Raw genomic sequence first — 25716 nt, forward strand, 5'->3', positions numbered from 1 at the left:
TTACTTTAAAAACATATTGGTTTAAATTACTTAAAAAAATATACTTGTCGATTTTTGTTATCCTTCAGGGTTTAAATTTGTATGTTTCTCCTTAAAGTTTCATGTTTCACCCCTAATAGTTCTTTGTTTATGTTTTAGCTATAATGCCTTCTTTGACCCTTGATCACATTGGTTAGTTTCTCATACTAAGTTTTATTTGAAAATTATATTTAATTGCAAGTTATTACACTATCTAATACCCCAATAATCTCTAATATTTGTATAGATGGTGAAAATTATTATTTTTTATTGCAGCTTCTCTTCATATTGATTATCGGATGTGGTTTGAGTTATGGAATGTTGCGACTGAGGGGATTCCACATTGTGGGGCGTTGGAATTCATTACAGAAGGAGGCATGATTTATATACCTTATTGGGTATTGATGGAAACGTTTAATTCTTGCTCATATAGATCGATAAATATTTTACAATATGTTCTTTTAACCTTATATTAGGACCTTTTTTGGAAAAAAAATTGCTTTTAATATTAAACTTTGAAAAAAAAAAGTTTTTATATAGCATCATACTCTTAAAAAATGCCTTTTTAGGATTATTTTTAGTTGATATGGAAAGTTATATTTTTTGTATATTGAAGCTCATTTAAACGATTGTTTTCTGGAAAAAAATCATTAATAACATTAAACTTTGCAAAAAAGTTCATTAATAGCATCGTAGTTTCAAAAAATGACTTTTCCGTTTTCTTTTTGGCTAATCTAGACAATTTTTTTTTTCTATATTAGAGCTAATTAATAGGATTTTTTTGAAAACATTTTATTAATGGAAAATACATTTTCATTTTCTTTCGCGTAATAGACCATTTATGTAAGAAAAACATTTCAAATATGGACCATTTGTGTACTTTTGTTCACATGTGAACCATTTATGTAATATATAAATTTAATTGTTAAGTAGTAGGTCAATAATATGACAATTTTCTAGGGAAAATTTGTTTTTAGTATTGAAATTTGCAAAAAAAAAAGTAGAATGATAACAATATATTAATGTATTTTGTGTGTGTGTGTATATATATATATATATATATATATATATATATATATATATATATATATAAAAGTTATATTATAATATAAGTTTTTAAATAAGACATAACGTGATTATCACTTTATAAAAATAAAAATAAGATAGCAACCAATTAATTGATTCTTTATTTCAATATTTCATTATTATCTTTAAATGATTAATTATGTTCTAAAGTTTTGTTATACGAAAATTTTGTCAGATATATAAAAGTAATCATGTTTTAAATTTTCAAATTATAAAAGTAATCATGGTTTATGTTTTTCATATATGAAAATCATATTACGAAAAAGAGTGTTAGCATCTACCCGTTTTAAAATAAATTTCACATATTATTTTAGTTTTTAATCAAATATTTTGACAAAATAACTATTTTTTTAGGATTAATGTATACTTATATATGAATAAGAGATGATACAAGAACAATATATTACATGTTCTTTAAAGTATAGCATGTTCTTGCTAAGAACATATGAAAATTTGCATTCATAAATAAGTCTCATTTTTTAACCAATTTGCTAATATTTATTGCATCACACCCTCCCTATAAACCTTAAGCCCCTAAATAGTCGTCTGAAACTTATCATCAAAAGAAACTATTTGGTATCGTTGCATCACTAATAGTCAAAATAAACTATCTAGAGATTTGGTCCAAGGTTTCCCCTATGGCCGCATGAAGATGACAAGTTACCATTCAAGCTGATAAGAAAACAATTTCTAATCAAATTATGTTTCGCGATGGCAATCAATAAAGCTTACAGAGAAACAATTGCAAATGTAGGTATTTATCTCCCCGAATCGGTTTCACGCATGGCCAACTTTATGTGGCATTGTCTAGAGGGATATCGCGCGCCAATACAAAAGTATTAGTGAACTCTGACGAACAACTCAATGACAATGAAGTTTTTACATCAAATATGGTCAACAAAGAGGATATCATTGCTCTGTAGGTATTTATCTTTAAGAATCTTTTGGAGGTAAGACCATTTTATATGGAGATGGATTTAGACAAATTCTTCCAGCAATACAAAGAGGCAATTGTTCGGATATTGTGCATGCATCATATTCGTCCAAATTACGACGTGATGTACAATTTTACGTTTAACCGTAAACATGAGATTTATTTTGGTTGTATAACTAAGATTTGGATGAGACAAAAGCATTTGATGAGTGGATTGTTAAAATTGATGATGGTAATATTGGTGGCCCTAATGATGGTGAAGCTGAAATTGAATTTTCAGAAGACGTTGATTGTTCGCTCTATAGGTGACCATATTCATTCAATTGTATCCATCATTTATCTATCCTTTGAAAATCATCTTGATGATCAATCATATTTTCAAGATAAAGCTATTTTGGTCCCTACAAACGAATAATTTGATGCTACCAATGACTACTTTAGGATTGATGAAAGATGAAGGGAAAACATATGAGTTCAAATTCTTTACGTGATACATAGTTACCAGGTTTTTTTGAGGAATCAATTTACTCTTCAGTTGTGTTGAATGATTTTAAGGCATCTAGAATTTCCAACCATAAACTTACAATAAAAATAGGTGTTCCAGTCATATTACTTTGTAATATCGACCAAACCAAAGGACTATGCAATTGTACTAGATTATAGATTGTTAGGCTTGGAAGAAACTTCATTGAAGCCTGAATCATATTTGATGGATTCTTTATGGAGACTACTTATATACCTTGCATGAATTTAACTCCGTCTAATGAAAGAATCTCATTATGTTTTCAGCGGAGGCAATTCCTTATAGTAGTTTATTTTGTTATGGCCACTAACAAAAGTCAATGACAATAATTATCAAATGTTGGATTATACTTGCATAAGCTTGTCTTCACTCATTTTCAGTTATATATTTGTTGTTTCTTGCGTCACAAGTGAAAATGGATTGACGGTACTCATATATTACGAGGAAAGTTGTCCAACTAATAAAACAAAAAGTTATGTTTACAAAGAGGTCCTTCAGCTATTATAGATATTCAAGTGTTTCTTTGTTTTTTTTTCAGACATTTAAATGTTAGTAGTAATGCTAAGTCTGTTTATGTTACTTTATTTTTTTTTATAGTGCCAACTTTTTTATACATTTACATGTACATTTTTATATGTTCACCCGCGTTTTACGCGGGGTCATAATCTAGTTATAAATAAAATTGAGAAGAGTTTAAAGACTATTTTTGTAAGTTCGATCGTTTTGAATAATCCATAAAAATATAGGGTCATAACTATAAAAAGAAGTTGTATATTGTGCATTTTAAGCAACACTTTTATCCACAGTGATTTTATAAGATTTTTTGAGAGGCATTGTAAATTATAATTTATATATAGTTTTTTGTCAATCATGCGTTGCGACAGGCCCAGTGTGTTTTTTAATTGAATTTAACAATTGTATTGATAAAAGATAGGTACCGTTGCATTTGTTGGTAGAAAAATATATAAGGTCAGTAGCATTATATATACCGACCTTGCAACATTTATTTACAAAAATATATTTTTTAGGATAAAAAATAAAAATAAAAAGTTAAAAGGCCCTAAATGGTAAGTAAGAAAAATGTATCTATTGTGAAGACCGTAAAAACATATGGATTGTAAGAACATATGCATTATAAGGGTAGATAGCAAAAAAGAAAAAAGATAAATGTTTCAGTTGCAAGTTAATTAGATTGTAAGGGTAAAAGGTGAAACAAAAGAAAGAAAAAGGGATTTAAGTTGTTATAATAAAACGTTTAAGTGTAAGGGGCTAAGTTAAATTCAAAACAATTAAAATACACCTTAGTGAAAGCGCAGCCTATATTTGAACAGTAATAGCCTATATTTGAACAGTAATATGTGCATTCTAAGTATAAAGGGTAATTGTACACTACGCATTACAAATTATACTTTTAGTTACGGAGGGTAATTATACACTACGCATTACAAATTATACTTTTAGCTACAATGGATTTGTGAGAGACCGTTCTTAGTTATTTTTTGTATATATTTACAATGTGTGGGAATTCACAACAATATATATATATATATATATATATATATATATATATATATATATATATATATATTTGTGAATTTCCACACATTAGTATATATTTAATTTTTTATTTATAAAAAACATATTTATATGTTTATATATGTATTAAGATGTTATTTATATTTATAAAAACGTTTTTATACATATAAAAACATTTTTAACACATGTAAAACGTATATACATTTGTAAACTTATTTTATATAGTATTTTTATATTTTATACATGTAAATACCTAAATATAGGTATTTATATTTGAAAAAGTAATTATATATATATATATATATATATATATATATATATATATATATATATATATATATATATATATTGGCCAACGTGAGACTATCCCATTTGGTAGAAGCTTCGTCTCTTAGATTGGAGGTCTCGAGTTCTAATCGTGACATGAACAATTTTGTAATATTAATTACTAACCACTAACCTCACCGTTCAAAAAAAAGTTATACTGAAAATAAAAAATGTATGTATTTAACTATTTATATTGAAAATAAAAAATATACTTATGGTGATATGAAAAAATATATATATTTATACTGAAAATATGGAAAAAATATTTATATTCATAATTTAAAAAAATAATTATTTTTAATAATAATAATAATAATAATAATAATTAAAATCAAAATAAAAAATTTATTTAAATTGTTTCAGTGATATACATTATATTTATATGTTTAGGTGATAAATCACAAAAATCAATATAGCTCATTGGTAAACGTTTGCATTTTTGAGTTGGAGGTGACAAATTCGATTCCTACCCACCTCATTTCCCTCCTGTTGAGTTTTTTGAACCCTTCCATGTAAACACAGTCAACATATGTGTGTATGACTGTAAGTCCTTAATCTACTTGTATATCAATAAGATCTGTTTGATGGTGCGAAATCCTAATCAATTGGATGATGCCAGATCAAAATAGAAGAGAAGACGAAGAAGAATCAGATGAATCTTGAATGTATTGATAATATGAATGAAGTTCCTTACACAAGATTCACTTTTTGTATCTACCATACCTTAGAATACACACACTTAAGCTCATCTTGGCCGTACACTTATCTCTACTCCTCACCGTATATATAGGGGATAGTTGGCTGTACACGGGTTTACGGCCGTAAACCCGTATACGGCCGTATAACTAACCATAAACACATATATAGCCGTAAACGCCGAGGTGTTTACGGTCCTAGACAGAAAAATACATTTTCCTAGAAAAGCAAAGTATAAACCATAATTTTAGACCCAAAAATCTCCCCCTTGGTTTATAGTTTTCTTTTCTAATTGACCCATCAAACTCCCCCTAAAAAGATAACTGACTTTTCTTGTCAATCTTCATTTGGAGTTTGGCTTCAGCTTTAATCTTCGATATCTTCACGACTTCAAGATGAACATATGAATCTTCAATAAATGACTTCATCTCGAGCAATTGGGATTTTATTCAAAATTTGACTATGAACGCACATTGGGTGAGGAGGCTTTTTGGTAAGATTCTTGAAAGATAGCACTTTCAGCTTGAGAACCTTTAGAGAGAATAATAGAGAGAGCTAATCTTATGGATCACTTCAGCAGGTTCATAGATAGCAGCAGACTTATTGAGGAGACTTCAATGCAATCCGTCACATAATCTTCAATTGCAACTTCACCTTGCTTATGGGGTTGAAGGATTGAATGTTTAAAGAATTATCTTCATTTCTGTCTCCTTCAAATGAGAATTCTTCGATGCTCAAGGACAAAGCCTTGGCTTAGAAATTCTCAATACAGTCTCCATGAGTCTCATCTATATCTGAATTCACTTTTCAAGACAAAACAAAACTAAAAGATAAAAACAAAAGTCAAAATAAAGTTAGCACACAATATTATTGGATTTTTCATATTTTCTGAAAAAAATAAAACATAAACAAAAATATTTTTGGATTTTAGATTTTTCTAAACATGAAATAAAATAGAAATAACACTATTTTTGGATTTTTAATTTTTTTTTGATTTTTGATTTTTAATTCTCCTCGTAAATTTATGCATAGAGGAAAACTATGAACAAATTTAATAAAATGAAAAACCGAAGCTAAATTTAAGACTATTTTGGGATCAAAGTTGTCAGACAATCCAATATCGTTTATTTGCACACACCTGCATGTTTAGATTTGGTCAACCACCGGTATTGTGATCCACTTAAACACAAAGGATGTTGACAAATTGGACAGGTTATAAGTGACAAGACAGTGAGATCTATATTCTTAAATGGACATTTAGCCGACGACGACCAAGGATATTGTTGTCCACTTAAATTAGGTAGCGAGATCTACAGACAACCCATTAATTGATTGATTTTAGATGTACTAGACATGTTTCCCGCTTCCTGATATACCCAACAATCAAAAACATCCGAGATACTCCTTACTTTAGGTGAGCAACCAATTATTATGGGAGAAGACAGATTTAGAGTGCATATGTTGTACACCCAAGTCGAATCTTCTGATCTCGCAGAGGGTGAAACATATGACTGACCAGATTCAGAGGGATTGAGAAGTAGAATGGTGCATATGCTGTGTACCAGGTCGGATTATCAGTCACGTAAAGGAGACACATAAGGCTAACATGTAGAAAGAATAACATAGGGGGATATGCAGAGAGACAGAGTTGTATATGTTGTAGACCAGGTTGGATCTTCCGATCACGCAGAGGAGGCAACATATGACTAACAGAAAGAAAGCAAGAAAATAACCTTTCGCATACCTGATTTATCGGAATTTCCTCGGCCGTCTCGTCAATATCAGAATTAAGGACAGAGTCCATACATCGAGGAAAAGTTAAACCACAGTTCTAGATAATTAACTTTTAGCGTATCTCGCAGGCTCCGATGTTTATCTCACTGCTCAATCTACCCAAGCGTTGTATTGTCAGTCCAGATGAAACTATCTAAGTCCATAATGTCTAGTCCTTTCATTTGTCAATCTAATTCTAGTCCTTTTGAATCCTTTGTGCCTACCATCACATTGAACATAGAGTCTAGACAATTCGGCTTTAGTGCATTACACGACTTTTATATTGCCCTTTAGCACTAGACTTCATATCACTTCTGAACAGACACTTACTAACGAAAACCTATAAGAAAATATAAAAATTGTCTTTAAAATGAATCAATTTAAGATAAACTTAGGAGTATTGAGAAGAAAACTCAAACCGTAAGTCACCGATTGAATTTACATCCAGAAGGTCTGAGAACAACACGTATAATCTCAGAACAGATCTGAAAATTCCTCACATCGTTAAGCACAAAACCCATGAGTGATCCCATCCTTTCTTCCCTTCCCGCAAAGGACACATACTCTCAAACAATGTTCCGAGTGTTGTACAGTTGAGAGATGCCTCCTATCATGTGCCTGGAATAGCCACTACCAACAAACCGAAGTCTGATGATATGCCTCCATAGCTACTCCGACACAGAGCGGGATTAGTTGGTCTTTGGAACCCAATCCATTTTGAAACTGGGTTGACCTTTGTCATCCTTGCACCATACTCTCTCCCATGACATATCCTGTTTATTACAAATAGAATATGAAGAAATATTAGAGTCATTAGGTGATTTGGGGGATTGAGCCTTCGGAACCCATTTGTAGTTGGGTTTAACCCATTTCTTTTTCGATATGATGGGTGGCTCGGTACTTGCTTTTGAGCTTATGTTGGCCGTTGAGATGGCTTTGGCCTATTTGGTCTTGGATTCACTGGAGCATCTCTTGGATTTGGTTTTTTGGCCGACTTTCCCTTCTTGTCCTTGGGATTTTGATTTTTCGCCTTTTGCGCGTTCTAGTCGCCATTGTCTGAACGTGAACTTGATGGGTTTCTTTTAAAGTATCTCCCTCTTGGTGCGTTCTGCCAGCCTTGTGCGTAGTAGGGAACATATGCGCGATTTGGACAGTTTCGGGCAATGTGTCCAGGTGTTCCATAGTGAAAACATGTCTTTTTCTTTACTAGGAAGTTGTTTCTTCCTGCCCATGGTGGCGTGCCTTTGCCTTTTTCAGATTTATTATTCTTAGCAACTCCCTTTCTCTTTCCACATGAGCAAGTGCATGATTCAGGTTGTGTGACAGGTGTAGGTGCAGTGGGTGTGCTAGTAACAGAAACATTAGAATTATTAGACACATCACCGCAAGCAACTTTTGAAGCATTAAAATTAGACACAGAATCATCACCAATCAAATCATCAGTTTTAGAAACAATATTATCTGAAACATAAACATCATTTTTCAAAACAGAATTATTATTAGCACAATTCTCTCAAGACTCCTGCTTTCCTTGGCTTAAAGATGTATCTGTATGGGAAGTAGAAACGTTAGTATCTAATTTCCTAGCACTATTTTCTGTCGACTGTTCAACAACTGGTTTACCGTATACCATATATGGTTCTCTGTCAATCTCTTCCTTAGTCATAGGAGTAGAAATATAGTTGTGATTAAATGGAGGAGGGACACTCTCATATCCTATACCTACTTGTTTCTGGTCCTTCCATTTCATTTGTTTTTCAATAATAGTTGCAGCCCTCTCACTTGACACATCGAATTTTTTGAAGTTAAAATCAGCATTTTGAAAACGGGTTTTCAATGTGTCAAGTTCTGCAGTCACAACAGCAAGTTTGCTTTTAATGTGATCATACTTTACACACTTGTTGCTGTAATCTTCTTGCAATTTCCTAAAGTCCTTAGTTTTGGCCTCTAATTTTTCTTTTAATGGTTTTTGTTCATTCCTAATAGTATATCTCTCATATTTTAGATCGTCATTTTCTCCTTTAATCAACTCGATTTGATCACGTAAAAACTTGATAGTCTTAATGCAAGTTTGAGAGCATGAAACTTCATTGACCGGAATGTTTGAGGAACTCATTGTTTTCCAAAAATGCCCTTTGACTAAAAACTCAAAAGTCAACTTTAAAAGTCAAATTTAAAAAGTCAAACTTAAAAGTCAAACCTGAAAAGTCAAACCGGAAAGCTAAATTTGAAATTTTGAAAGTTAAACAAGAAAGTCAAAGTTTAAAGTCAAAGGTCAAACTTGGAAGTCAAAGTCAAAATTTTAGGTCAAAAGTCAAAATTAAAAGTTAAAAATTAAAAACTAAAATTTTGGTTTGAAAATGGAATTTAAAAATAAAAGAAATTGATTTTTTTGGGCTGAAATTGTTAGAGTGCGAAATTAGGAACCGAGAAAGGTCTCCTTATGAATTAAGTTTCGAAGTAATGAAGTGTATGGCTTGGTAGTTCAACTTGTAAGGCGCGTGAAGGGATGAGGCGAGAGACCAGGGTTCGAATCTTCGCCGCTACAAAAATCCCTCTTTTTTAATGGACGTTGAACGAGCAAGAGGTTGTTGCTGAACGAGAAGGAGGCTGCTAAACGCTAAACGAAAATGGGCTGAACACGTGTTGGGCCACAAACTCTTGGCCATACATGCCTATGGGCCGTGAACTTCGGGCCGTACACTCCGAGAAACTCTAGCCGTACACCCTTCAAAGGTCGAGAACACTTCGTAGATACGATAAAAAAAACAATGATTTTTGCCTATTTTTGCTCTAAAACTTGATCCAAAACTCGTTTTTATAAAAAATTCAAAGAACAAACCCCCCCTAATTTTCAGAGATCTATCCTAAAACACAAAAATCCTTCAAAAGTAAGATCAAATATGCTCCATATATGACAAAATTGATTGATACAATCCAAGCTCTGATACCACTTGTAAGTCCCCAATCTGCTTGTGAATCAATCAGATCCGTTTGATGGTGCGAAATCCCAATCAATTCGTTGATGCCAGATTAAAATAGAAGAGAAGAAGAAGAAGAATCGGATGAATCTTGAATATATTGATGATATGAATGAAGTTCCTTACACAAGATTCACTTTCTCTATCTATCACACCTTAGAATACACACTTAAGCTCGTCTTGGCCGTACATTCATCTCTACTCTTCACCCTATATATATAGGTGATAGTTGGCCGTACACAGGTTTATGGCCGTAAACTCGTGTACGACCGTATACACAACCGTAAACACATATATAGCCGTAAACACCGAGCTGTTTACTGTCCTAGACATAAAAATACATTTTCCTAGAAAAGCAAAGTATAAACAATAATTTTAGACCCAACAACGACACGCCAACAGAAGTGTCATACTCAGCGTCCACGTGGCTGCCACATGTACAAGTAACCGACTTAACATGTAAAAATGACAAAACTGAAAAAGAAATCAGAAGTTAGCGGCAAAAACGAACATAAATTCAACGCTCGTCAAAACCAATAAAAACCTGAAAACTTAAGGGATTTTTTGGCATTGTCCAATGTATAAAAAATGAAGAAAATAACTATAATATCTTACTAGGTTATAACCCGTGGAAACCACGGATAAGAGATTTATAAAATTTTACTAAACTAATAATAATTTTTTTTTAGACTTTTATATTGATTTTTTTTATTTGTAATGCCAATTTACATGATCAAAATACTTTTTTTCTGTTTTGAAATTGAGAAAAATGACCAAAATTACCATTTTGACCAAACAAAAAAACCAAACTTAAATGGTTAAAATGATCAAATCGGTTAAAATGTGTTCTTTTGTATTTGTAATGACAAGTTAAAAAATGACTCGAATACTAACTTTTTATACCCAATTGAAATGAAAAAAATTAGCATTATACCAAAATGACAAAAATAGACTTATGGTCAAAATGACCAAAACGGTCCTATTATGTTTTTTTGTTCATGTAATGCAAAGTTTAAAATGATGAAAATACTAAGTTTTTTATGTTTTAACTATTTGAAATGAGCAAAATGATCAAAATAGACTTAAATTGTCAAAAGAAAAAACATCATAAATGGTCCCTGTGGTTTCTTAAAATCTGAAGTTTAGTCCCCGTGGTTTAAAAACGTCATAGATGGTCCTTCTGTTTTCAAAACTTTTGACGATTGGTCCTTATTGCTAACACCGTTAACTTTTGTCCGTTAACTGAAGGGCATTTTCGTCATTTCACTACCACAGGGACCATTTATGATGTTTTCACTTATTTAAAAAAAATAAAATAATATACAAATGGGCCTCTCTCTCTCTCTAATCGCTAACGAGTTATCACCAGCAAGGGCTTGATCAGTTGTTTGAGCCTGGTTTTCTCCAAATGGAATCCAAGACCCTAATTGATTTACATTTTGATTCATCACCTTATCAGAGCCAGAACCACCAACATCACCCCTTCCAATCTTGTTATTTCTCTTTTCAATTGACCTCTTCCTTACCCCTGCTATTGCTTGTTCCCTAGTTTCTTTAACAAGAGAGTGATGAATATACACACTTTTCCTAACTCCTCTATCAAGCTTTTTCTTCTCTTTGTTACAGCTAGAGGAAGTCGATTTTGCATTACCTACTATAAGCACCCTATCTTCCCTAATTTTCTCCATGGATTGATCATCAATTCCAGACATAACTGAAGATCCGTTGTTTGATAGACTAATGAGATTGCAAGTATGGTCTAACTGCTGGGGGAGTTGATCTTGAATAACGGGTTTTGATTTCACGAGCAGCCAGTCGGCAATATTGTTGGCCTTATCGAACCCAAGCATATCTTGCAACCTGAAGAATCTCTCTACAACTTCTATCAGGTAAATTATCCAATTGCCATTCCTCGTAATATTGTGTATATAGCCTGTAATTATTCCGAGTTCGAGAATTATATGAATTTAGGTCACCTTTTTACAGTCCATGTACGCTTGAAGAAGGTTGGAATAGTGAGGATGGGAAATGATCTTAGCTTTAAGAGATTTATCTTTGTTATGATAGCTCATCACAGAAGGGTAACTACGAAATTTCTGGGTACCTCCACTTTCGATAGTACTGCCTCCTCCTCTCCCATACAAAGAAGTATATGTGGTATCTAGGGAAAGAACCGATCCTCCACCCGACCCGTATAAGAGAGTAGTAGTCTAGTAGATGGTGTGCCCATATTATTGTTGCTATTGTTCTCTCTCATTTGGCCCATGTAATCTTTCACCACTCTTACTCAAGAAAAACCCTACAGAACAAGAGCTCGGGAGAGAAAGAAAGGATCGATGAAGAAGAAAACGAAAAACCCTAATCAAATTGTAAATTGAAGAAGGCGAATTATTGTTCTTTTGTTGATATTTGATGAAAGGCGAAATCAAATAACTTAAGGGTGAATCTTAAAACCCACAGAAGATAGATGTTTTATCTCTTTGTATCATACAAGGAGAGCAGTACAAGTGAGGGAAGACCGGTCTTGTTGATAAGGAGAGAGAGAGAGAGGCCCATTTGTATATTATTTTATTTTTTTTAAATAAGTGAAAACATCATAAATGGTCTCTGTGGTAGTGAAATGACGAAAATGCCCTTCAGTTAACGGACAAAAGTTAACGGTGTTAGCAATAAGGACCAATTGTCAAAAGTTTTGAAAAAACAGGGACCATCTATTACGTTTTTAAACCACGGGGACTAAACTTCAGATTTTGAGAAACCACAGGGACCATTTATGATGTTTTTTCTTGTCAAAATGATCAAAAGTGTCCAACTAAGTTCTTTTGTACCTATAATGTTGCGTTTAAAACAATGAAAACACTTTTGTTTCTCCTGTTTTACTTGATTGAAATGACTAACACATAGAGAACATTTCTTGCATTATAGCAATGTACTTTCAAAGTACAATACTTAAATAAGCAAATTTACAAATTAAAAAGAACCTGACCAAATATCTCAACATTTTGACTTTTACATAGTAGGATGCTATTAATGAACTTAAAATTATCATTTTTGAAGAATCTGACCAAACACATCAAAATTATGACTTTTAAATAGTACAATGCTATAAATGAATTTAAAAAATATCAATTTTCCAGAACTTGGCTAATTATGTCGTAATTGTGACTTATAAATATTATAATGCTAAAAGCAAACTTATAAATGGTAATTTTTAGAGAATATGATCAAATATGTCAAAATTGTGACTATTACATAGTACAATGCTATAAGTGAAAGTAGACTGGTATTTAAAAATTATTTCCGCTGTTAACTAAATTGGCAATGAAACCTAAAAGGTTTCACAATCTCAAATACACAATAAAAAACAACCCATATAGCAGATTTAAGTTGGTATACTTCAATACCTTTTTATTTCTTAAAGAAAAGCCAATGGTCCCATGTAGATTGTGTGTATCAACAGGGAAACCATCTGTTAAATGAAATGCATTAGATGTCCATATGGGAAACATTGAATTTATAGATGACATAGTGGGTTGGAAGCTTGATCCATCAAAATGAAAAAAAAAAAAAGAAAAAAAAAGAAAGACAGACAACTTTGTTATTTTCTCTAATTTGGTCACTCAAGTTTAAAAACCATTAAGTATTCGATCTTAGAAAAATGATGACCCAGGTTAATATGATACAAATTTATAGCCACTTAATTACATTGTATCCACCACATATAATTTTAACTTTAGATAATTACAACTCACAAGTTACTAAACCTTAATTTCATTAAAAATGAATGTGAGTAATATAACACAAGTCCAAATAGTTTAATAATAATAATTACATAAATAAGAAAAGCCACAAATAAGAAAACCAGAAATCCAATTTTATCATCACATACTTTCTTAAATTTTTTTTATAGAAAAAGGAGATAAGAATACATGGAAGGAGTTGTCTCACCCAAAAGATAGAATACTTACCATTCGTAATATAAGAACCATGTCGTTTGTCATATTCTTTAATAGTGCCATCATTGGAAAATCATGGAGGAGATCTCGACTAAAACAACCACTATAATTAACACAATAAATACGATAGATTAATGTCAGTGGATGTAAATTTCAAGTAAATAAGGGATTAAAAAGGACCAATCACCATGAATTCATTGTTTTTTTTATCACATATATAATAATAATAATACTATCACTTACATCACACTCTTAAAAGTTGAAACATCGGTAATGGCCAAACCTTCTCTTCCTGTAAAAAGACAAATAAACCAAACTTAAATACAAAATTAATTGCCATCCCAAACTACTATGGTATTCTAGGTTAAAACCAAACACCAAAGGAGGCAAAGATAACATTTTGTGATAACATACACATCAAAGTTTTCATTTGGTCAAATCATCGAACAATTGGCGTGTCTTATGAAATAGTTGTAACTTAAAACAAAGAGATATTATGTTACCTTTTTAGTAGAAGAATCAACATCGATACCACAAGCAACCAAAGTCTTAAACCCAATAGTGGAGATCGATGGCAATGCCTTGATGCTGTGGCGACAACGATAGGGGTAATCGACCTTATTCTTCCTCCAATAGTTATTGCTTATCAAACCTAAAATTAGCCTCGACAATAAACGCATAAATCTCGGTAATCAATAGCTGATATAGCGAGACTTTTATACATGAATGTGATTCTACCGTGAAGTAAATCGAAGAAATTGCTGAAAATCAGGAACAAAATCAAGATTGAGTTAAGAGTATTGAATAGTCCGGATTTAATTTAAAGGAGTAGAAGGGTAAATCTGGAATTTAACTTTGCATGAAATGAGTGTTTTGGAATGGACAAGTGGCAAAATGCTTTTGTTTAGAAAGGATTTTTATTTTTATTCGTCCATTGAAACACTAATATATGGACAAGAATACCCTCATCTCATTTAGAGTATGTTACAGACACAAATAAGCCGAATTCTTCCACCTCCTTTTTTTTTGAACTACTCTTCCACCTCCGGTCACCATCTCCGGCGCCAATATCCTCTAAAATATCGCCTCCCTCATCCCGCCACCACTAAACCTCCGCCCCTCTCACTCAAAAGTCGAAACCCTGCAACCGTCTACTATCTTCCCCTCTCTTTCCCAGTCACCATCTCCGGCAACCACTCTCTCTCTCTCTCTCTCACACACACACACACAAACCGACAATTAGCGATGGCACTCTCCTGAGAAGTTGCAACTCATTGAAACTTTGCCGAAGGAATCTGCAAACAACTATCTCTGGCGAACATACAACTCACTATAACGATCGCCATGCTCAATAAATGATCTATACCAAGCTCCATAGCAACGTAAAAGCATCGCCACCAAGATCAACTCCGGCAACTATTTTCTTCTGTTGATGTTATGGATTTTAGAAATGAAAGTCCTTATATGTATTATCATCAGATTAAGAAATAAATCAACAGTGGTTCTTTTGAATTCCAAGATGCATTTCATTCTAGCTCTTGAAGATGTGTTAGGAATCAGGATGAAGAAGCAGCCCTGCGTCGTTTGGAGTTTCCAGATGTTTGGTTCTTTTCTTTTAATTGACAGATAATGGTTGAGGGTAATTATTCTTCTATGTTTTGAAAGCTCAAAAAAAACATTCCCAGTACAAAGATAACAGAGGAATTTAAAATACTACTAAAACTTAGTGGAGATGAGCCTCAAACCCACAATCCTTAGAAGGGGATAATATCCCGATCAGAATGTCAATCATCACCGGAAAAATAAAATGGTGTGTCGATCTGCACTCCGACCCCAACTACCAACACCGAAACTTGCTTTTACGGTCTCTAAAAATCAAACATCTACAACTGCTTTGCAAATCGTGTTTGATGGATGGATCAGAAACATAAACATATTCCCTGAAAATGAGTCCATCACCCACTACAAGAAGATTGGGCAACAGCGGCGACACACGTCGCCGCTAAAGGTTAGGCGTGTCGCCGCTAATACCTTTAGCGGCGACATGTCGCTGCAAATACGTTGCCGGTATTGATTCGTCGCTAATACGCTCAATGTCGCCGCAAATACTTGGTGTCGCCGCTAATACTCCCGTCGTCGCTAATGCTGCCCGTCGCCGCTAATATGACGCCGTTGCCACTATTCCCGTCGCTGCTAATGCTCTTTTGATTATTTTTTTTTTGTTTATTTATTTCACATTAAATTTATAATCAATCCAAATATTAATCCATATAGCATTTGAAAAATCTGATAATTTTATATAGAAATATTAATACATAAAATCAATCCAAAATATTAATACATAAAATCAATCCAAAATATTAATCCATATATATACCACATTTAGTATTGTTTCGAATTACAAAACGTTTCATAAAATCCTAAAATAACTACTCGTCCTCATCATCATCTCCATTATTTGGTGGCAGCAATGAGCGAAACCACTCTTCCAATGCTGCAGAACAAGCCGGGTCCTGTAGTATTGTTTGGAGCATTTGCAACTATAAAAAAACAAAATATATTAACAATATATCAGAATAACATTATAATTAATTATACCATTCCATTATAGCATTTACTAACAATTACCTGTGATTGTGGTTGTTCTTTTGTCATTGGTTGTTGCTGATCGTACATAGACACAACGGTAGGGGGTTTACGCCCAATGCCTCTGATATGTCCGCGTCGAACACCCAATATTCTTTCAAAACAATCTTTTATATCAGTTGGTGCTAGACCGCTTGCCTCAGAAGTAGCTTGGGTTCGTTGGTTTATCTCTTCGAGTAAAGCATTCTGTATTTTTTAAAAACAATAAAAATCATAAAAATTAGATTACTAAATACCTTTGACGATATAAACACTTATATGAAAAATACAAATTAACCACTTACGTATTGTTGCTCGACTGCAGGACTATAAAATACCCCTTGGCGATTGGAATTAGCTTTACGAAAAGCTTCGATTCGACTGATATCCTATTTAACATTAAAATTTAGATTAGTTATACTTTAAATAAATATTTAAATATATCATAACTTACCTCTTTAAAACATGCATTGCTGTATGAGCTCGACCCCCCTCTGTTTACAACTAGTTGTTTTGCACGACATTCCTTGTTTGACGCCGAACGCCTTAAAAATTCTGGCGTTTGAAAATGTTCGACTGCCTTCGCCCAATATACAATACATTACTAGAAGTAAGTTGCTATTAATAACCTAATTAAGAATTTCATCCAATTTCATACAATTAAGCCAAATGTATATATCCAATTTCATACAATTTGCATATTCCAATTTAATCCAATTTGCATATTCCAATTTCATACACTTAAGTCAAATGTATACATCTAATTTGCATATTCCAATTTCATCCAATTTCATACAAATATAAACATCTAACTTTCATTTTAAGGCAATGTGGTATAAACATAAATTTCAATCCAACAAATGTATATATTCATGTCATTTTTTTATACATCAATCTAATCTAAACATAAATATCAAAATATACACAAAATGCATGATTAAATTCCTACAAATCTGAAAAAAAAAACACACACAAACCAACAAAATATTCCAACAAAATATATACAATCAAACAAAATTATCCAATAAAATGCATAATTAACCACTTCATATCTCAAAATACAAACATAATCACTCAATATAATTGAAAAATGCTCACATTTTATCATCTTAAGTAACACAAAAACAGAAAAATCATAGAAAAAGATGAGAAATTCGACCTTGGGGAAGGAGGGGCAATTTCGGAATTTGCAAAAATATCACCGGTTTATGGCTGTCTTGGGGGAAGGAGGGGCAAGCACCGGTCCAAGAAGCAATTCCAACTCCACAAACTTGTCAAAAAAGCGTGATATTGAAGAAAGAAGAAGAGGAAAACGAGAGAAGGTGGAAGTAGAGAAGAAAATGGCAGAAAGGGAACCTGTGAAGGGGTAATCTGCGTTTAGTATTAGCGGCGACGGGTTTTAGCGGCGACGTAAGGGCAACAGCGGCGACAAAAGGGCATTAGCGGCGACATGTGGAGGGAAAAGGTAACGCGCGTTTCCGCTTTCCTCTACAGCCGTTAGATCAAAATAAAATCGGACGGATGGGGTGAAAACGACGCGGATCGCTAAATCAAAGCATTAGCGGCGACGCATAGCAATAGCGGCGACACGTAACGCGTCATTTACGTGTCGCCGCTATTGCTATGCGTCGCCGCTATAGGCGTCGCCGCTAATGCTTTGATTTCTTGTAGTGACCATCGCAAATCGACGATACACTGATTCTTCCATTGAATTTTTATGATTGTGATAATCTATTTAATGGCAAGATCTGAAGAAGGAAGAAGGAAGAACGGAGGAGGGGGTGTGTCCATTTGGAAACAAATCAGATCTCTCTAAATTAAAATGAGAGGCATTATTGTCTATATTTTAAACTAGGTGTAAGACCCATGTATTACATGGGTTTAATTAAAAAAAAATAAATATAAAATTTTAATAATTTGAAAAGTTTGAATTTATAAGAAAAATGAGAAAAATTTAAATTATTAAAATTAGTGAGACTTTAATGTATTGAATACATTACATATATAAATTTTTTCTAATAAATACTTTACATATATATTATCTTAGACATTAAATGTAGAATTTTAATTTAATAAAATAAAAAATACAATAAAATGACAAGTGGAAAATAAAAATTTTAAAAATTTTAGAAAATACCATGTGTCCAAATAAATGAGAAGAGGACATGTGACAAAAAACTTTCATTTATTATAGTAGATTCTTACCGGATCCATAAAAAGCGTCGGTGGCAAAATGAGCTCCCATAAATAAAAAGGGTCAAATTGTAACATTGAAATAACCGGAAAGGTCCCATTTTTAGAAAATAACACACCTACCACTCGACAAGTGACTATATCCTAATAATGGAATTTCTGACTATATATGTTGCGTGTCCAAATCTTGAGAGCCGTTCATTCCACCTACTTCGACTCAACGAACGCACACTGCACACACCATCATACTCCGTGGCTCGTGGTCTTGTCCGACAACTTGCAGCAACCAAGTAGCTGTATGATCACCAACTAATCTTCCTATAAATTCACATATGATAACATCAAATTTCCAATCACAAGTAAAGACACGGAAATGGAGACCACCAACACTAAAGTCGGCGTATGGCAGAGACATGTTGCAGTGCTTGCATTTCCTTTCGCTTCACACCCTCCGGTCCTTCTAAGCCTAGTCCAGAAACTAGCCTCTGCCGCCCCTACGGTGGTTTTCTCCTTCTTCAACACCGGAAAATCTAATCGGGCATTGTTTTCTGAGCTCAGTTGTGACAACATACGGCCGTATGATGTGTCCGACGGCGTACCAGAGGATTATGTTTTTGCGGGGAAACCTCAAGAGGATATTAACTTGTTTCTGGCGGTGGCGGAGGAGGAGTTTAGGAGGGGCGTGAAAGTGGCGGAGGAGGATATTGGACTGAGAATCGGCTGCCTGGTGGTGAGTGCTTTTATTTGGGTTTCCAGTCAGATGGCGGAGGATTTGAACATTCCTTGGGTGTCGTTTTGGAGTGCCGGAACTTGTTCTCTCTCTGCACATTTTTACACTGACCTCATTAGAGAAAAAAGTGCTGAACTCAAAGGTAAACTGAACATGATCTGAACGTAATCATTGTATTCTTTTTCATTTTATTTAGTAAACAAATCTATACACAAACTATACAACAGTTAATATATATGCATCTTCATGCATGCACAGGTAATCCATTAGCGCCTGACAACGAAGTGGATGACTTGATCCCTGGACTCTCGAAGATTCGACTAGGCGACTTACCAGGTGGAGTCCTCTTTGGACACCTCGACTCACCATTTTCAACCATGCTACATAACATGGGAAGAACCCTAGACAAAGCCACCGTTGTTCTCGTAAATTCATTTCAAGGACTAGACATTGATCTCACCAAAAACCTCTCTTCAAAATTCAAGAGCCTTCTCAACATTGGTCCCTTCCATCTCATCTGCAAAGAAAAACCATCGTCTAAGTTTGATGAATTTTCATGCAGTTCTTGGTTAGATAATCAAAAGCCAAGATCAGTGGCCTACATCTCGTTTGGCACAATCGGCCGGCTTCTGCCAGATGAGTTGGTCGCTTTGGCTGAAACACTTGAAGAGACCAGAACCCCGTTTCTTTGGTCACTAAACAAAGATTCCATGAAGCTTTTACCAGATGGGTTCTTGGAGAGAACAACTGCGAATGGATTCGGGAAAGTTGTATCATGGGCACCACAGGTACAAGTCTTGGAGCATATCGCGATAAGTGTGTTTTTAACACATGGTGGATGGAAGTCTGTATCGGAGAGCATTGGAGCTGGTGTTCCGATGATATGTAGGCCGGTTTTTGGAGATCAACAGATGAATACTTGGATGGTTGAGAGAGTTTGGGGGATAGGGGTGAGAATTGAAGGCGGGAAATTCACGAAAGATGGAACTCGTTGTGCTCTTGAACATGTATTATCGTTCAATGAATCGTCGAAAAAGATGAAGGATAGGATTGAAGCTTTGAAAGAGCTTGCTCTCGAGGCTGTTAGACCTAACGGGAGTTCTAATCAAAATTTCAGGACTTTAGTGGATGTGGTCACTAGTGCCACCCTCTGATTTACTATCTTTGGAGCATTATAATAAATTGAAGTTGTGAAACTCATTACGTTAATCTACCTTCTACCTATAGTTTCTAGTTTTAATCTTGTTTTTTTGAGGATTTTAATCTAATAAAATGAATTATTAATATGTAGCGGAGGCAATAACTAGAGTTTAATCTGAGAAGCACCATAAGAGTTGAATATGGTGATGACTAGGATTTAATAAGAATTTAATGGATTGTGAGTGATGATATATGGTATAGTCGAATGAATGAGTTGAATAATCATTAAGTGGTTTAATAGAATGAATAAAGTGATGATTATGATTGAATATGTGTTTAATGGGTTGTGGGTGATGTTGTATATATTTTTAATGGATGATGTGTCAATCTATTGAACTCTATATAGTTTAATGGACTGTGGATGTCCTCGTATGATGATGAGGAATATGACCGGACACATGAACATTGTATTTTCCATATGGTAAAGAGTTGTATAAGTATGAATGGTGACAAGGTACATTGGACCTTAAGCTTCCAAGAAAATGTGGCGATACAACATCACAAATATGACAACCATAGAATAATCTTTCAATGGTTTTATGTTAGGAAGGACTACACTGGCATACGTGAATAAGGAGGATTTGACTTCAAGTTTGATCTTACATGAGAAAATGAGAAGTATCATACATATGGGTTAGTCTTTCATGATCATTAGAAAGTTTAGCGTGATTGGAAACAACCTTAGTGTTGGTACATGATTTGTTGCAAGTGTGGTTGAGAAGGAATAATAAGGAATTGTTAATAATATATCTTGATTGATAGCATTCTAAGTAACTACACATCCTCTGTGGCATTAATATATGAAATTTATAACATTTTATGTATTTGGTTTTTGGGATGTTTGTGGAAGCTGTTAGTATTCCAAATGCAGCAACTTTATTTTTGGATCCTATAAAGCATGATATATACCACTTCTAGACATCCTTGCATTGATCTTTGCCTAAGAAGTACTTATTTACTACATTTTAAAGGGACCGCTAGATGAGATTTTAAGTACTTAGAAGTACTAAAAGGGAAAAGAGTAAATCAGTAAATGTATGAGCTTGACATGTTAAGGTATCTGGACAAAAAAAATTTAAATAAAATTGGTTGTGCAATATATTTGACATATTCTTGTGCATTATTGGTACTTTGGACTATTGTGAGGATCTTTGAGGATTTGTGCATTATTGGTTTTGCACCGTATTGCTATTTTGGACTATTGTGAGGATCTTTGAGGATTTGTGTCCCAACTTTATATAGACATTATAATTAGGGAAAATGACCTAAAAAGGTAATAAAATTTTGAAAATGTTTAAAAAATATAATTGATGTTTTTTTAGTATAAAAATACCATTTAACCGGTTATCTCAGATAAAATCGTGTGGTGACCTGTTATTGTAGGTAACCTAATTGACTCCTTCATCATTGACCACTGGTGTAACCTAATCACACCGCTCACCTATTTCCGACTTCGACCACCACACCATTGCCGACTCTAGCCACCACTGACCACATCATCGCAATTTCAAAAAGGAAGCAGCAGGCGGTCTCACGATCCCCTGATTTCGATTTAAGGTAAGTAAATTTGATCTCTTGATTTTAGGTAAGCAAATTTGCATTTTTTTTTCAAAATCAGTATCAATTTCAATGGTTTTGTTTATCGGGTGTTTAGGTGGTAATGGAAGCGATGATGGTTGGTAATGGTGGTTCACGGAGGAGGTAGGGAGGATGGTGTTCAACGGTGCAAGTGAAGGTGGTCGGTTGGTGTTTAAAGGGTGATTATCGAAACGTTATCGAAGCTTGAAGCAAGTAGACCTGGTGATATGTGTAGTCTCCAGTGTTCATATCTGTAGCCATCAAATCCTCCTTCGGCTCAAACTTGTCGATGTCATCAAAGAGGCCGGAAACATTAAGGTATACACTGTTATAAGTCATATTATCATTACTTTTTAAACGATTTTTGAGAAGTTTTTAACAAATCACAGGTATGTATAAAATTTCACTAACTTTAATAGTATATTATATTTGCCTTTTGAGTTTGGTAGTGATCCTGCAAGAATAGCAGATGTGTTGGAACCAAGGCGAGTGACTTTTGATGACAAAATGGTGGTGAGAAAAGCCATTGAAGATGTTGGGATTCCTTTCACCTACGTATCTGCAAATTGCTTTGTTGGTTACATAGTTGGTGGGTTGTGTCAATCTAGTTATATTCTTCCTTCAATAAAATTTGTCATCTTGCTTTGAGATTACACAAATCAAGGGTATATGTAGAGCGGGTTTGATGTTCGATTCATAGGGGTTGAAGTGGGTTTCGTTATAGGTGGTGATGATTCGTTCGACAGGGTGTTTCAAGGTGGTGTAAGGTAGAGATGGGTGTGTTTATGGTGGAAGACGGAAGTGATGGTTTTAGGTTCTATGATGACAGTAGTGGAAACCGGTCTTGGTCTTGTGGTTGTTTCGATTTCAGAAGGTTGTGTAGTGTTTTTTTTTCTCTTGGCAGGTGGTAGCAATGGGTAAGTGGGTGTCAGCCGGCCGGTTGAGGTGATGAATAGAGGATAGGGTGGTGAGTATGGTTTGTGGTGTTTTTGAGGTATAGTGCTTAAGGTGGAAGCTGATGGTGGCTATGGAGGAAAACAAAGGTTCGATGGTGGGTGTTGGTTGTGAAGAAGATGATTGGTGAAGGTGTAAATACTCTTATTTATTATTAACGAACGAGTAAGAAAAGTGCCAAATAAGTAAGCCAAGTCATTTAAAATGCCATGTCATTAGTTTACCTGAGGTAACAGGTTACCCAAAAGGTTTTATGTTAACAAATGTATACTTTAGTGGTATTTTGTCTACAAATTATATACTTCAATGATACTTTTTGTACTAAAAAAACAACAATGTTATTTTTTGAACATTTTGAAACTTCATTACAGTCATTTTCCCTTATAATTAAGGTAATTTACCTATAAGATATGTAACTTATACGTCAATTATTTGGTAGATAGTATTGTAAACATTAATATATGTCAAAATCATAAACACTGCATAAAAGCACATCATGCTTTTAAAATGTAGCCTGTAGACTTTGTTCATTGTTTCTCATGTACTCCATCGTATCCCATTATCTTTTCAAAACTCTCACACACTTCCTAAATAAATTATCAGTTCTTTTGCACTGGGTGAGTGGGTGGTCTATCAAGAGGTCCGGAGACGTCCACCAAAAATACCGGGTCCAGAAAAAGAAATTGTCCATTTGTAATTTTGCTTGTTACTATAAGTCAGATGACGTTTAGAGGTTAAAGGTTAAAAATGATGAACATAGTTATGAACCAAAAAAGTATATGGAGGGCTACCCATTTGCAAGGAGGTTAACCCCAAATGAATAAAAGATGGTTAAAGAAATGAAGATAAACAATGTCCCCGCACGGGATATTCTACCGGCGCTAAAAAGACAAAATTCCAAAAATGTTACTACACTAAAAACAATTTATAAGGAGTGTTACAAACTTCGAATGGATGGGTGTGTAGATCACAGTCAAATTCAACTTGTCTTCGGATTTTTGCATTCAAAAGGATATATATTTAACCATCATGTAAATGATACAACCAATGCCTTGAAAGTTCTATTCTTTGTTCACCCAACATCATTGGAAATATGACATGCATTTCCACAGGTTATGATGATGGATGCACCTACAAGACTAACAAGTAAAAATATTTTATTTTTAATTGTTTTGTATTTATTAATAGGCGTAACATGCCTTATATGTTTGTTATAGTAATTATTTTTCTTTTATTAATAGGTATAACATACCTTTTCTTTTGGAGATTGTTGGTGTTACTTCAACACACATGACATTTTCCATTGGCTTTGGGTTCATAGATAAAGAAAAGGAATCCAATTACATTTGGGCTTTAAATTGTCTAAATGACATAATCAATAGATATGATAGCCCATGTGTGATCCTTACTGACAGAGAGATAGCATTGATGAATGTATGTAAAAAAGTATTCCTATCGGCCATTCAGATACTTTGTAGATGGCACATATCTCAAAGTACATTTACTAATTGCAGAGGACGTTACATGATAGATGCTGAGTGGAATTCCTTTTTAAAAGATTGAGAAACTCTAGTAAATTCATCAATAGTGGCAACATATTTGAGAAATTATGCAAAACTTGAATCAAGAGCGACAAATCGTGCATGTACTATTTTACTTAATATATTAAAAACCACAAAAAAGAAAATAGGAAAAAAAGAAAAAAACAACAAAAGACAAAAACTCAAAACAGGGGTGGAATTGGAAAAAGAGGGGTACTTATAAAAAACCCTTGTGCACTATGCTTGCCTTTCTCCCCCGTACTCCCTCTTCCCTACCACCCCTTCAAAAAATCTCACATGCTTTGTGAAAAATCTATCAGTTCTCACTCGAAGAACCTTGGTCGTCACTTTCACCACCACCAGGGGCGGAGCTTCAACATTTGATTTGGGGGGGGGGGGAAGTGTAATACGTATAAAAATCGGTGAATAGGGGGGGCCATGCCCAAAATTTTATATTTTTGGGCCTAATATGTACAAAATTAAAGTAGAGGGACTATATGTAACAAAAAAATCAAGGTGGGGGGGGGACACAACCCCCCTTGCCCCTATAAAGCCACGCCCCTGACCACCACCATTGTCCATTGACGCAGCGGGTTTGGTGAGTTTAGGCAGTGGGAGTCATCAGATGAGTGCGTAACTAAGCCCAAGGTCTTCAAATCTTTGTGAACAGGACATGTTTGTACCAATCGCGAGCATTAGTTTGATAATAAAGAACCCCTATACACTAGAATCTCTTTCACCCTCACTCATCTTCCATCTAAAGATCTAAACACCGAGAAACTACACCATCACTTACCAGTCGACCACATCTCCGTTAACGGTCACCTAGTGCGAATGTTCGCGCTACCTCTTCTTCTTTTTCTCTCATTTCTTCTTTATACAGTGCTTGAAAACTTCTCTCATTCGAAATAATGCCCTTACATTATGCTTAAAGACGGATTTTCAGTGTCGCCCAACGTTCATCACCACTGAAAATCCCGAAGCAACCATACACACATCACCGCTCTTTCTTTCAGCCCAAATCCCACTTATAGAAAAGAAACATATCTATAGAAGAAGAAAATA

The 25716-nt window shown here is 34.1% G+C and overlaps 1 protein-coding gene and 3 long non-coding RNA genes across 4 annotated transcripts; 3 read left to right on the forward strand and 1 right to left on the reverse strand.

The window, feature by feature from the left end:
* The first annotated feature begins 11169 nt into the window (after window positions 1-11169).
* LOC128128067 (uncharacterized) lies at window positions 11170-13242 on the forward strand. Its single transcript, XR_008225675.1, has 2 exons — window positions 11170-11763; window positions 11846-13242. It is a non-coding gene; the product is annotated as an uncharacterized LOC128128067 (long non-coding RNA).
* Window positions 13243-13629: 387 nt separating this feature from the next.
* LOC111884090 (uncharacterized) lies at window positions 13630-14669 on the reverse strand. The gene is made up of 3 exons (XR_002847592.3): window positions 14334-14669; window positions 14074-14122; window positions 13630-13933 (listed from the first exon to the last, which is right to left on the reverse strand). It is a non-coding gene; the product is annotated as an uncharacterized LOC111884090 (long non-coding RNA).
* A 4177-nt stretch (window positions 14670-18846) lies between these two features.
* Window positions 18847-20664, forward strand: LOC111884088 (anthocyanidin 3-O-galactosyltransferase F3GT1). The gene is made up of 2 exons (XM_023880416.3): window positions 18847-19520; window positions 19637-20664. The coding sequence occupies exons 1-2, from the start codon at window positions 19022-19024 to the stop codon at window positions 20530-20532; spliced, it is 1395 nt and encodes a 464-aa protein (XP_023736184.1). The 5' UTR covers window positions 18847-19021; the 3' UTR covers window positions 20533-20664.
* Window positions 20665-21974: 1310 nt separating this feature from the next.
* On the forward strand, window positions 21975-23446 carry LOC122195529 (uncharacterized). The gene is made up of 3 exons (XR_006185796.2): window positions 21975-22135; window positions 22233-22474; window positions 22606-23446. It is a non-coding gene; the product is annotated as an uncharacterized LOC122195529 (long non-coding RNA).
* The last annotated feature ends 2270 nt before the right edge of the window (window positions 23447-25716 follow it).

Source organism: Lactuca sativa, chromosome 8, assembly GCF_002870075.4.
Source record: "Lactuca sativa cultivar Salinas chromosome 8, Lsat_Salinas_v11, whole genome shotgun sequence".
Taxonomy (NCBI): domain Eukaryota; kingdom Viridiplantae; phylum Streptophyta; class Magnoliopsida; order Asterales; family Asteraceae; genus Lactuca; species Lactuca sativa.

Excerpts from the sequence above, each read along its gene's own strand:
- LOC111884088 (XM_023880416.3), top strand. The coding sequence starts at position 19,022 with ATGGAGACCACCAACACTAAAGTCGGCGTATGGCAGAGACATGTTGCA. Across the intron at positions 19,521-19,636 it reads AAAAAGTGCTGAACTCAAAG|GTAATCCATTAGCGCCTGAC; the intron begins GTAAACTGAACA and ends ATGCATGCACAG.